The sequence below is a fragment of the Symphodus melops genome, assembly GCF_947650265.1.
Source record: "Symphodus melops genome assembly, chromosome: 11".
NCBI lineage: Eukaryota > Metazoa > Chordata > Actinopteri > Labriformes > Labridae > Symphodus > Symphodus melops.
Genome location: NC_136701.1, coordinates 25149382 through 25159991, shown reverse-complemented (window position 1 = coordinate 25159991; position 10610 = coordinate 25149382). Strand labels below are relative to the sequence as shown.

The 10610-nt window shown below is 44.6% G+C and overlaps 2 protein-coding genes across 2 annotated transcripts; both read left to right on the top strand.

The window, feature by feature from the left end:
• Positions 1-308: 308 nt before the first annotated feature.
• On the top strand, positions 309-2706 carry btg4 (B-cell translocation gene 4). The gene is made up of 4 exons (XM_079356020.1): positions 309-761; positions 1229-1366; positions 1681-1951; positions 2195-2706. Exons 1-4 carry the CDS (start codon positions 589-591, stop codon positions 2450-2452), a joined length of 840 nt encoding a protein of 279 aa, XP_079212146.1. The 5' UTR covers positions 309-588; the 3' UTR covers positions 2453-2706.
• Positions 2707-4667: 1961 nt separating this feature from the next.
• Positions 4668-10417, top strand: LOC306831641 (heterogeneous nuclear ribonucleoprotein A/B-like). The gene is made up of 9 exons (XM_079355836.1): positions 4668-4777; positions 6010-6287; positions 6445-6613; positions 6991-7149; positions 7249-7380; positions 7586-7694; positions 8016-8162; positions 8732-8825; positions 9418-10417. The coding sequence occupies exons 2-8, from the start codon at positions 6034-6036 to the stop codon at positions 8803-8805; spliced, it is 1044 nt and encodes a 347-aa protein (XP_079211962.1). The 5' UTR covers positions 4668-4777; positions 6010-6033; the 3' UTR covers positions 8806-8825; positions 9418-10417.
• Positions 10418-10610: the final 193 nt, after the last annotated feature.

Genomic DNA, 10610 nt, shown 5'->3' with positions numbered 1-10610 from the left:
CAAGCGTACTGTTGTAACAAGCCAGGATAGTAAAGGTGTGAATTTGAAGCTCTTCTACTTTATTAAAGAAGTTGAGCTTTTCTTTCTACTTTGTTTTCTACTTTCTTCACAGTCGGGACATTTCTATTGAGTTATTAAGAGAGGAGTTTGTTCATTATTTGATTCTCCAAGCCAGAAGTCTATCATACCCAGACAGCCTCACACCTTCACGCTCATTGGCTGAGTCGTTAAGTCAACCAGCTTCAGGTGGGTCGTCTTGTCACACAGCTGACTGGTGGTTGATTAAACCATGAGAGACAGTAAGCAGGGAGCGACAGTTTTAGTGTCAGATGTAGGAGAGAACACGCTGCGGCTTCATGCACTGATTTAGATTTCTATTTTCTTATTTATTTTCTGTCGTAGCAGAAGAAATCATCTCTCTGGAGCGCCAGAAGCAAATATGTTTGCTTGAGCAGTCTGTAGCCTCCGGTTTATTTTCTTTTTTTATGTGTTTTTCATAGGATCGCCACATGTTTTATTCCCTGTAGAGGTTTTAACAGTAGTTGTGCCGACACTCAAACGTTGGCGAGTGAACTTGTGTGTGTAGTCATGAAGGAAGAGATCGCTGCTGCCGTCTTCTTTGTTGCTCGCCTGGTGAAGCGATATGGATGTCTGGATAATGACGACAGGGACCGCTTTGCCGCTGCCCTCACCTCTGTTCTGTTTGAAAACTACAAGAACCACTGGTACCCCAAAGCACCAAACAAGGGACAGGCCTACAGGTTAGTGTCATCTTTCATTAAAATGACGAGACATGATATCCTGTTCATCTTTTGTTTTCCTCTTGATAGCGTCTTCATTTCTGGTGTTTTTTGATTGTTTGTAGATGTTGAGGAATTCACTCGTTATTGTGGGAAAACAATGTGGGAAAAAATGCATGAATTTTTGCCTGCTAAAGGCTCCCACTTTAACTCTTGTTAGTGCTAAGATTTCTTCAAATGAAGCTGTTGGAAGTGTTAAATTTGAGGATTTGGAGCAGGAGGAGAAAAGTTAAGTGTTTTAAAGATGAATAAAGTTGAGCTTTTGAAAAGAGAACCTAAATGAACTTGTTGGAGCAGCGACACTTCCTGTCATTTCTGGTTGCAGATTTGTGTTTTGACTCAATATACTTTATTGTGCCCACAGCTCCCGACTATAAAAACACTTTAAGCGATGCATAAAAGAGTTGACAGTGGCTGCTGTGTTTCAGGTGTCTGCGTATGAACCGAGAGCAGCTGAGGGATCTGGTGCTTCAGCAGGCCTGCAGGCAGAGCGCCGTGCGGTACGAGGACCTGGGCCTCCCGCTGGAGATGACGGTGTGGGTCGACCCTGGAGAGGTGTCCTGCAGGTCAGAGGTTTACTCTCTGTGGAGTCGTGTACAGACGACTCCCAGATTGAAACCAAGCGTTGTCATGGCCAGAGCTGCTGCTTTATTTTTGTCCAGGTTGACGGCACTTGAAAAGGCTCAGTAAACATAAAACAGATGGGATGTAGTTCAGTTACTTTACTGCTCTGACTGCTATAAAGATTTTACAAGAGATCTAGTCATAGACGGCTGTAAGACTTAAAATAGTTTTTTTATATTTTAAGAACTGTCTGGGTTAACCAGGTTAAATTATGGAAACTATCAACCTTTTCCTGATTTGGTCTTCCTTGTTACAGGTACGGCGAACACAGCACTCCTTTCTGCGTCTCCGTGGTAAACCGTTGTCGGCGGGGAGACGGCGAGTTTTCCCGCCGCATCCATGACGCTGTGGAGCGGGCGAGCCTCGACGTCCGATCGGGAAGCTCTTCAGATGAGGAGGAAGGGGGCGGAGACATCAGCATGAGTAGTGGCAGCAGCCTCTCGACTCAGTGCTCGGCTCAGGCCCCGCCCACAAATCCTGAACCCAAAACCATCCCCACGGTCAGCAACCCCAACAGCGTCTACAGGGTAGGTTTGCTTTATTATGTTAATGGAGATTCTAACAAAGGACAATCAAGACTTCATTACCCACAAAACTACAAAGATGAAATGATAGTTTCCAGTCTAGTCTTGAAACTTTGAGGGTTGAGTTTTCTGTTGGTTATTTCCAGCCTGAAAGAAGAGGTGGCAGTTACACGTTTCTATTTTTAACGTGCCTGTTGCTGGTCTTTCTCCTGGTGTTTCATCACCCTTTGCCCTTCTCCTCCTCAGTTCAGCGAGTTCTCTCCAGGAGCTCCTCAGCAGTGGCACAGGGAGAAGCGGAAGGCCTTCGTCGGGGATGCTTACCCTCCTCACCCCCCTCACCCTCCTCACCCCCCTCACTCTCCCCACCCTCCCCACTCTCCCCCGGCCGCAGTTCCCACCTCCAAGTCATCCAACCAGAAAGGCTTTAAGTCCTATCGTGCCTCGTTCACCTTCACTGGGCCTCGCGTCGACAAGTACCACTGGGTCAGCAAGTCTCGATCCTAGAGTGGCTCGCGCCTCAGAACCGGGACCGGGTCTACTGCTTGGGCTGGGAACAGGGCCGTGATGTCGGATCAGAGAACCTGTTCAGATGGCTTAAAAAAGTGAATGTCTTTATCTGGTTTAAAGTGCAATGATTTCAATGATTTTTTTTTTTTTAATGTTATATACTAATCAACTCATTTTAAATAATTCTCCCTTTATATGTTTTTAAAATTAATGTGAGTGTGAATAAAGTAACATTTAACTTTGCTCTTTCATTTCATGTTTGTGTTCTTTATTTAAAAACTGATGACATGATCATAAAACTAAAAAAAACAGCTGATGTTTTTCCTCTGACTTTGTCCGGAGTTTTTCTGGTCAGTTCCCCCCCCCCCCCCCCCCCCCCCCCCCCCCCTCTTCAGCTGGAGCCGATGTCTGGAGGGGGAGTTGTTTATTTACTGACTGCTTCACGATGCATAGTGTCTGCATGCAACTACTAACGGCTCTGTACGTTATTAACATGCTGCGTGAACGTTTCCTGTTCTTTAGTGTGTTCGTCTCCACTTCGTATTGTGATTCTGTTGGCCGAGACGCATTGATATAAAGGCGAATATTCTCATTGTGGAGGCAGACCAATTAAAAGAGTCTGACACTGATGCCAGACTTTGCTTTCATTTTTAAGTATTGAAGTGTTAAATGTTCTGCAACTTTACAGCATCATCAGAACCGGCCTCTTGTACTGTACAGACCCATGGTTCTGTGCTGGACGCCGGATTCAAACCTCCTCACCCACTTGTTCATGGTAAATTTTTTAGATTACTCATTTTGACTTATTCTAACATTGGCTCTCTCGACAAGGGAGCCCAGTTGGAGCAAGTTTGAAACTGCGGTTCTTTACTTTAACACATGCAACTCGGAATGTTTTCAGGATTTTTGTGCAAATGTGAAAGCCCCATTTCACTCTCAAGCTAAGCTAACATAAGCAGTGCAGCGGGCCGAGCAGTCTCCGGCCATGCGTTGTCCAAAGTTTTGGAGAATCTGGTGTTCAATGTGAGTCTGCTTTATGTATAGCTCTGATAATCAACGATTACATTACTACCAGAGACATTTTCAACACTGCTGGCAGTATACTCCGCTGTGAAGAAACTACAGCGCAGTCTGTTCTGTGGAGGCGGTGGTGGTTCTATTAGTAGTGCAGTCAATGATTGGTGTGTGTCAGAACAATCTGCTTAAAACACTGCCGATACAACAATCACAATCCCAGTGAGTAAAAGCTGAGAGATTTCGAGTTCAAACCAAGCAGTAACCTCAAGTTCAGAAAAAAATGATGCCATCGTTGAAGTGCACATAAACTGCAGTACCTCGAGTGTCCACTTGAGGCTGGTTGCAAGAGCCTGGACCTTACGCACACACACGTTACAAAGCCTGTTTTCACCCAATTCAAACGTATTGTGACCTAAAGTGGCCTAAAGTTAGTGACCAATGGGTGACGTCACTGAGCTTATGTCCACGTTTTATAAAAGTCTGCAGTTAAAACAGAGACACAGTAAATACATGCTAATGCAAACAGATTTTGAGCCAAAGAAAAAAGTGCACATTGAATTCTTTGATCCTACCTGCAGCCGCTGCACTTCTTCAAGCTCTGTTTGCAAGTGACCACTGCTGGACTGTCTCCTCAGCCGCACACACGAACACACGAACACTTCGACACACGTGCACACTCTTTGTTTGTGTAAGTGTGATTATGTGTCCACATCTCATGTCTCAACTTGCCCATGTTGGAAAGAATAGTTGATGTTTCCAGGGTGAATCAGTAAACTGCACCTGAAAACACTAGACCCATGATTTGACAATTCAAGCATCTATCTATCTATCTATCTATCTATCTATCTATCTATCTATCTATCTATCTATCTATCTATCTATCTATCTATCTATCTATCTATCTATCAAAAATGAAGGTATTTAATTTATATTACTTTTTTATTCTCCATTAAAAATACCAACTTTAATAATATTCTGACTTTGCAGACTGCAAGTCTTTTTTTTAAGGTATCAAATTTGATTATGAAATCTGAGTTTATAAAAGAGCGCAGGGACCGGAAGCAGGAAACACGACGATCATTTTGTTTTGTCGTCAGTGCGCCAACCGAGAAAGATCCAACCAATCGCGAAACGCCTTCATTTGCAATATTGGCCTCGCGGTCCAATCACAGACGTTATCTTTACGACGTTCTCCAGCGCTGGGTCACATCCGGTCCTATTTATAGCGCCACGAGTTAGCGGCGAATTTGGAGAGTGTCCATTTTGAGCAGCGAATCGGCGTCTCCGCTTTTTTTCCCTCTTAAAGTAAGCGTTGTTTGTTGTTTCTGTACCTCTGTCACACTTTAGACTGTTTATCTGAACACTTTGAAGCTTTTTACTCTGAACATGTTCCTTAAAGTTTCACTAATTCATCACTAAAGTGTCTTAAATGTTACAAGGAATCGTCGCAAGCCTGCGTGTTAGCATTAGTGCTAAACATGCTAACGCGGTTTTTATCAGGTTGAGTTCGAACTCGGTTCATCGATCCAGTCAGACATTTGTTATCCTCTCCTCTCGTAACGTCACCGTGTTGTGATTGTCGGTGGCGGTTCGGACTCCGGTGTTTGTTTTGATCCGGTTTGTGGATTGTCTTTGTGTTAGCCCGGCCTGCTAGCAGCTAGCCGCGCCGGCAGCGTCGCGCGCTGTTTCCCTCCACGCCGGCTCTTTGTGTTCATCAACAAGGTCACAAAACTCCCACAGCAGCCGTTTTATTTACCTCTCAAACTAAACTCAGACTGAGTCTTTAAATCCACTCCGAAGAACCCGAGCTAACTCCTTAAAGAGTTTTTAAATGTTATGAAGCGTCGTCGTAACGCGTTAGCTCCGATGTAGCAACATTTAATGATTAGCTTCATGCAGGAGAGAAACCAACATTATGTAAAATACATTTAATATTTAAAATAAATCCTCGCATTTAATTGTTTGCTGTGTTTCTATCCGCGCTGCTTTTTATTATTTATTTTATATAAGAATCCGTGATTTAAATATTTTTATATTAAAAAGAGTCACGTTTGTTTACTAGTCAAATGTTAAAGTCCTGACATAATATTTGATATTAATTGGCTCTTAAATGTTTTACATCTAAAACCTGGACAAGTAGAAGACTGTTAAACACCAGAAAACAACATAAATAATAAAATAGTAGCTTCATTACTCTCACATCCCCTCAAAGAACGTTCAATATATTTATCTGTATATTAATTTAACACACAGATTCTGTTATATCTGCACCTTACTTTGTAAATAGAACCATCTTTAATTTAAATTCTTGATGCTTTTTTAATCCTACATCTATTATAGAGTACATATTAGTGTTGACTATATCACCTGTTTTTGTCTTCTAAATGCTTCGACTGACTAATCCTACTAGATCAGAATGTGTTTTGTTTTTTTAAGCAGGGAAACGTGCTGTGAAAAGTTTTTCTCCCTATACTTCAGATCATTGTTTCGCTTGTTCTCCAAACTCACCCTTCTGCTTTTTTCTGGTCCTTCATCAGTCTCTTGTAGAACCCACCGTCAGAATGGCAGATGCTGAGACACTCCTCATGGAAACATCAGACCAGAACGGAAACGAGGGAGAGGAGGACCAGAACGGGGCTGAGCTGGAACAGGAGCAAGAGCTGGAGCAAGAATTGGAGCAGGACCAGGAGCTCGAGCAGGACCTGGAGCAGGAACAGGAACAAGAGCTGATGGCGGGAGACGAAAGTCAGGAAGGCACAGACAATGGCACCGACGGAGGAAAGATTGATGCCAGCAAGGGCGAGGAGGACGCAGGGTAAGTGCAATCCACCTGATGCTGTGGAACTAGTAAATCTTCAAGTTGGTCCCGCTTAGCATCATGCAAATGCGAAGAGGACAACAAAGTTAAGTGTCTCAGTGGTGCATGTGAAGTACACAGAAGGAAGACATTTAAACGATTGTTTTGTTTTCAGGAAAATGTTTGTGGGCGGCCTCAGCTGGGACACGAGTAAAAAGGACCTGAAGGATTACTTCAGTAAATTCGGCGAGGTGTTGGACTGCACCATCAAGATAGACTCCAACACCGGCCGATCACGAGGCTTCGGCTTCGTTCTCTTCAAGGACTCCTCCAGCGTCGACAAGGTGCGTCACTGTGCTTCCCTCACATCTGTCACGCTCGAGTCAGCAAATGTTTTGACCTTTTGATTGGTTTAAATCTGAACGATGAGGAAGAGCTGCTGATTTTGTTTTGCTATCCTCGGTGAGTAAATTTATCAACGTGTAAACAAACCGCTACTCGCTTGTAGCTCCATCAGGCATTAAAGACACTCGTGCACACGTTTGTGAATAAATATACAGGATCAAATGGTCCAAGAGTGAACATGTGATAAAGAAAAAAGAGGGAGGTCAAAGGGGACACACTGGAGCGTGCATGACTTCTCTTTACCTGATGGAGCCAACTGTTTGAAGCTACACGTGGAAGCACTGTCTTCTTTGGTAACACTTGTGTGCACCTACAGGTCCTGGCACAGAAGGAACACGGTCTGGACGGCCGTACGATCGACCCCAAGAGGGCGATGGCCATGAAGAAGGAGCCCGTCAAGAAGATCTTTGTTGGTGGTTTGAACCCTGAGGCGACCGAGGAAGCCATCAGGGAATACTTTGGGGCTTTTGGAGAGGTGTGTTTGACTTGAGAGAGACCTCCTACATGTGGCGATTTTTAAATTTTAAAAGTTCTTGTTTGTCTTAAATTATTTCTCCCTTTCTGCTCCTCCAAGATCGAAACCATCGAACTCCCCATTGACCCGAAATCAAAGAAGAGGAGGGGTTTCATCTTCATCACATACAAAGACGAAGCCAGTGTCAAGAAGTGTCTGGAGAAGAAGTTCCACAGCATCCAGGGCGGCAGGGTAAGTACACACGCACACACTCGCACACACACAGCCGCCATCTGCTGCTGTACGGACCAGCGCTGCGCCTCGACGTGCACCACACACCTCTCGCCTCGCACGATAATGGCTAAAATCTGTCGCTGCGCGGGGAAAACAATTACGTTGCTGGTGTGATTTTTGAAGTTCAGACTTGTTCTGAAGAGTTTGTTTGTTTCCTCTTCAGTGTGAGCTGAAGATCGCCCAGCCAAAGGAGGTGTACCAGCAGCAGCAGTACGGAGGAGGACGTGGCGGTGGATACGGAGGGGGGCGGGGGGGCAGAGGAGGCCGTGGAGGTAAGAGGAGCAGCTGAAGCTTTTCCACTCGTACACGTCACTTTGTTTTCTGGTTGAACACATCATGCAGCGTGCAGAGAGGATTATCAGTGGGTCACAGTGATTGGACGATCTGATTGGCAGCAGCAATCTCGTTACGCCTGAATGTTGACGGGTGTGTAAGAAGTTTAAAAAAACCACCAAGTAGACAGAAAAGACGTAGAGGCCTCCTGCACGCCGTCACGCTTCATCACGTTGATTGTGTGATTCGGATTTCACGGTGGGAGCCGAGTGAGGTGCAGATGTTTTTCAAAACCTTGACGTGAGCCCTTTGTGTCCCAGGTCAGAGTCAAGGCTGGAACCAGGGATACGGAAACTACTGGAACCAGGGCTACGGTAACCAAGGTTACGGCTACGGCGGATACAGCGGCTATGGCAACTACGACTACTCATCTGGTTATTACGGATATGGCACCGGATACGACTACAGTAAGTTCACACGGACCGGATCGTTGTTAAAGTTTAAAAGTGGACCAGTTAGAGGTGGTTTCCATAGTAACTCGGATAATGGTGTGATCTCCGGCCAATCAGAGGAGAGCTAGCACACGGGGGAGGGAGGGTCTTAAAGAGACAGCAGCTGAAATGAAGTGTTTAAGTGACAGATGAGTACCGAGGGGTTTCTCCCAGACGCACGCCTTACGCAGACTGATGGATGCTGTGGTTACGGCGGATTAGCCGTTTGAAGCTGACCATAAATGACTAGATGTTTTCCCTCTGTGCCGAGCTGATCACGCGTCTGTGTCAGCTCTTTGGACGGGTAGAGAGAAGCCCGGAGTCTTGACCCGATGCATGTGGCGTTGGGCGACTTCACCTAGCGTTTCGTGTCGGGCGTTTTGTACCCAATCCTGCACGCCACTCTCGGTGAGCATCACGACACTCGGCGGCTTCAGACGGAGCGTTGTGATCGGTGATGCTCGGCGGGGGAAGCGTGCAGGACTGGTCTGAGACGAGACTCTTTGCTGACTGACTGATTGTAAACCTGTCTGTCCCCCCTGCAGCAGACCAAGGCAACGCCAGCTACGGTAAAACCCCTCGACGGGGGCCACATCAGATCAACTACAAGCCATACTGATGATCACGTGGTAGTTCAAGGTATGATCACTCCCCTCCTTTGCACACACTCGTGGGTCCGTACACGCCGCCCGTCTGACCGTGAACAACACAGTGAACGTTATCAAACGCCGTACGGCCAGATGTTCCCCGCAGAATTATTCCTAACCTCCACACGTGTGAAAACGCCGCTCTGCACGGTCTGTAAAGTGCGTCAATCTTTACAAATAAAAGACGATTTAAATTTCTTTAAAAAATAAAACGAGGGCGTTAACTGGAGTTGGGGGGAAATTGATTTATGTAAAAATTGAGTTTCTCATCTGGTCAGATTTTTTAAATTGATTTTTAACTTTGGGCGAGCTGATCATCACTTCCTGCTAAGTGCTAATGCTCGCTCTGTAACACAGTAGAACGCCAGTCTCCCAGACGACTGGAGTAGACCCTGAAGTTTGGATTCATTGATAAAATAGATTCTGGATCTGATCATTAGACGTTCTGAGATTCACCGTCGTGGTCTTCACGGCTCCTCTTCCTCGACGTCGGTAGCTTGAAGACGAGTGGCGTGTTGTTAATAAACTGATTTCTTGTAAACATTCAGGCCGAGTGACTTGAGTTTTGTTTGGTTCTTCCTCAGACCTCCAGTGATCCCGTGAGACCCCCCCCTCCTCCCCTCCTCGCCGGCTGGACGGACACACTGGGCGCGACCTCTTTTATGACAGAAGACCATTTGTACAGAAAACATCTGAAATGTAACTTTTTCTTTTCCTTTTTTTTCTTTTTTTATCCTTCATTTTTAAGTTTTATTTTTCCCTTTTGGTGTTTTTTTTTTTTTTTTTTTTTGGTTTCATTTATTTTCCTTCCCTTCCACATTTCCATCCATGGAAGTGTAATTTTTACTGTACTTTTTGGTACCTGTTTTGATTCTAATGTATTGTAAGGCTTGTATTTTACATGTTTGCTGGCTTTACAGCTTGAAAATCTTGGCGCTGTAAAGGAGCTTTTTTTTGACAAATAAAAACAGTTTTCAGTAACTTTTTTTTTTTTTTTTTTTTTTTTTTTTCCCTTCTGTTCTGAGTTTCCAGGTTCTCGGGTCGAGGAGTGACAAATTTAACGTTCAATGATTTCTCGGCTTTCTGCAGCCACGCAATCCGGCGATCTGTCAAATTATGTGACGTTTAAATTGTGTCCAAAACTAAATTGTGTTCAACACGCACATGACTTAATTGATAAGCCCCTCCCCCTTCTCCCCCCCTCTTTTCTTCTTTATGTGGAATCAAGTGATAATTTTAAGTAGTTTCTGATCCTGAAAACTGAAACAATGGTCTGCAAGCTTCTTCCTTTCAGGGCGTTTTGCAGGGAGTGTGGGATGTAAGAGGGAAACATGAGAGAGACGGCGCGTTAATGTGGACTCCCTGTTAAATCACCACCTTCTTATTTTTTTAAATTTGTTAAGTTTTCATGCTCGTTTAGTTTGTGTTTCGCTGGTTTTTAGAAACGACTGCTCTGAAGTTAAAATGTCTGCTTAGGTTGTTTTTTTTTTTGGTTTTTTTTCTTCTGGTCCGACTTCAGGTCACTGGAGTCTCCTCAGATAGTGTCTCTGGCAATTTATTAGTAATAAACATTCTGGTTTGTAAGGATCTGTGTATTTCTAATGATTAATGTTACTGTTAAAGTGTGATCCGACGTGCCGCCTTCACTTGTTCAACAGTTACGCTTCCTAAAATCTCAGGATCTCGATTTCACGGTTTTCTTGTCACTTTTACTTTTTACATTTTCAAACGCCGTCCTGCTCCTCGACGCGTCCTTTATGAACACGCACGTTTCAGA

Excerpts from the sequence above, each read along its gene's own strand:
- btg4 (XM_079356020.1), top strand. The coding sequence starts at position 589 with ATGAAGGAAGAGATCGCTGCTGCCGTCTTCTTTGTTGCTCGCCTGGTG. Across the intron at positions 1,367-1,680 it reads CCTGGAGAGGTGTCCTGCAG|GTACGGCGAACACAGCACTC; the intron begins GTCAGAGGTTTA and ends TCCTTGTTACAG. Across the intron at positions 1,952-2,194 it reads ACCCCAACAGCGTCTACAGG|TTCAGCGAGTTCTCTCCAGG; the intron begins GTAGGTTTGCTT and ends TCTCCTCCTCAG.
- LOC306831641 (XM_079355836.1), top strand. The coding sequence starts at position 6,034 with ATGGCAGATGCTGAGACACTCCTCATGGAAACATCAGACCAGAACGGA. Across the intron at positions 7,150-7,248 it reads ACTTTGGGGCTTTTGGAGAG|ATCGAAACCATCGAACTCCC; the intron begins GTGTGTTTGACT and ends TGCTCCTCCAAG. Across the intron at positions 7,381-7,585 it reads ACAGCATCCAGGGCGGCAGG|TGTGAGCTGAAGATCGCCCA; the intron begins GTAAGTACACAC and ends TTTCCTCTTCAG.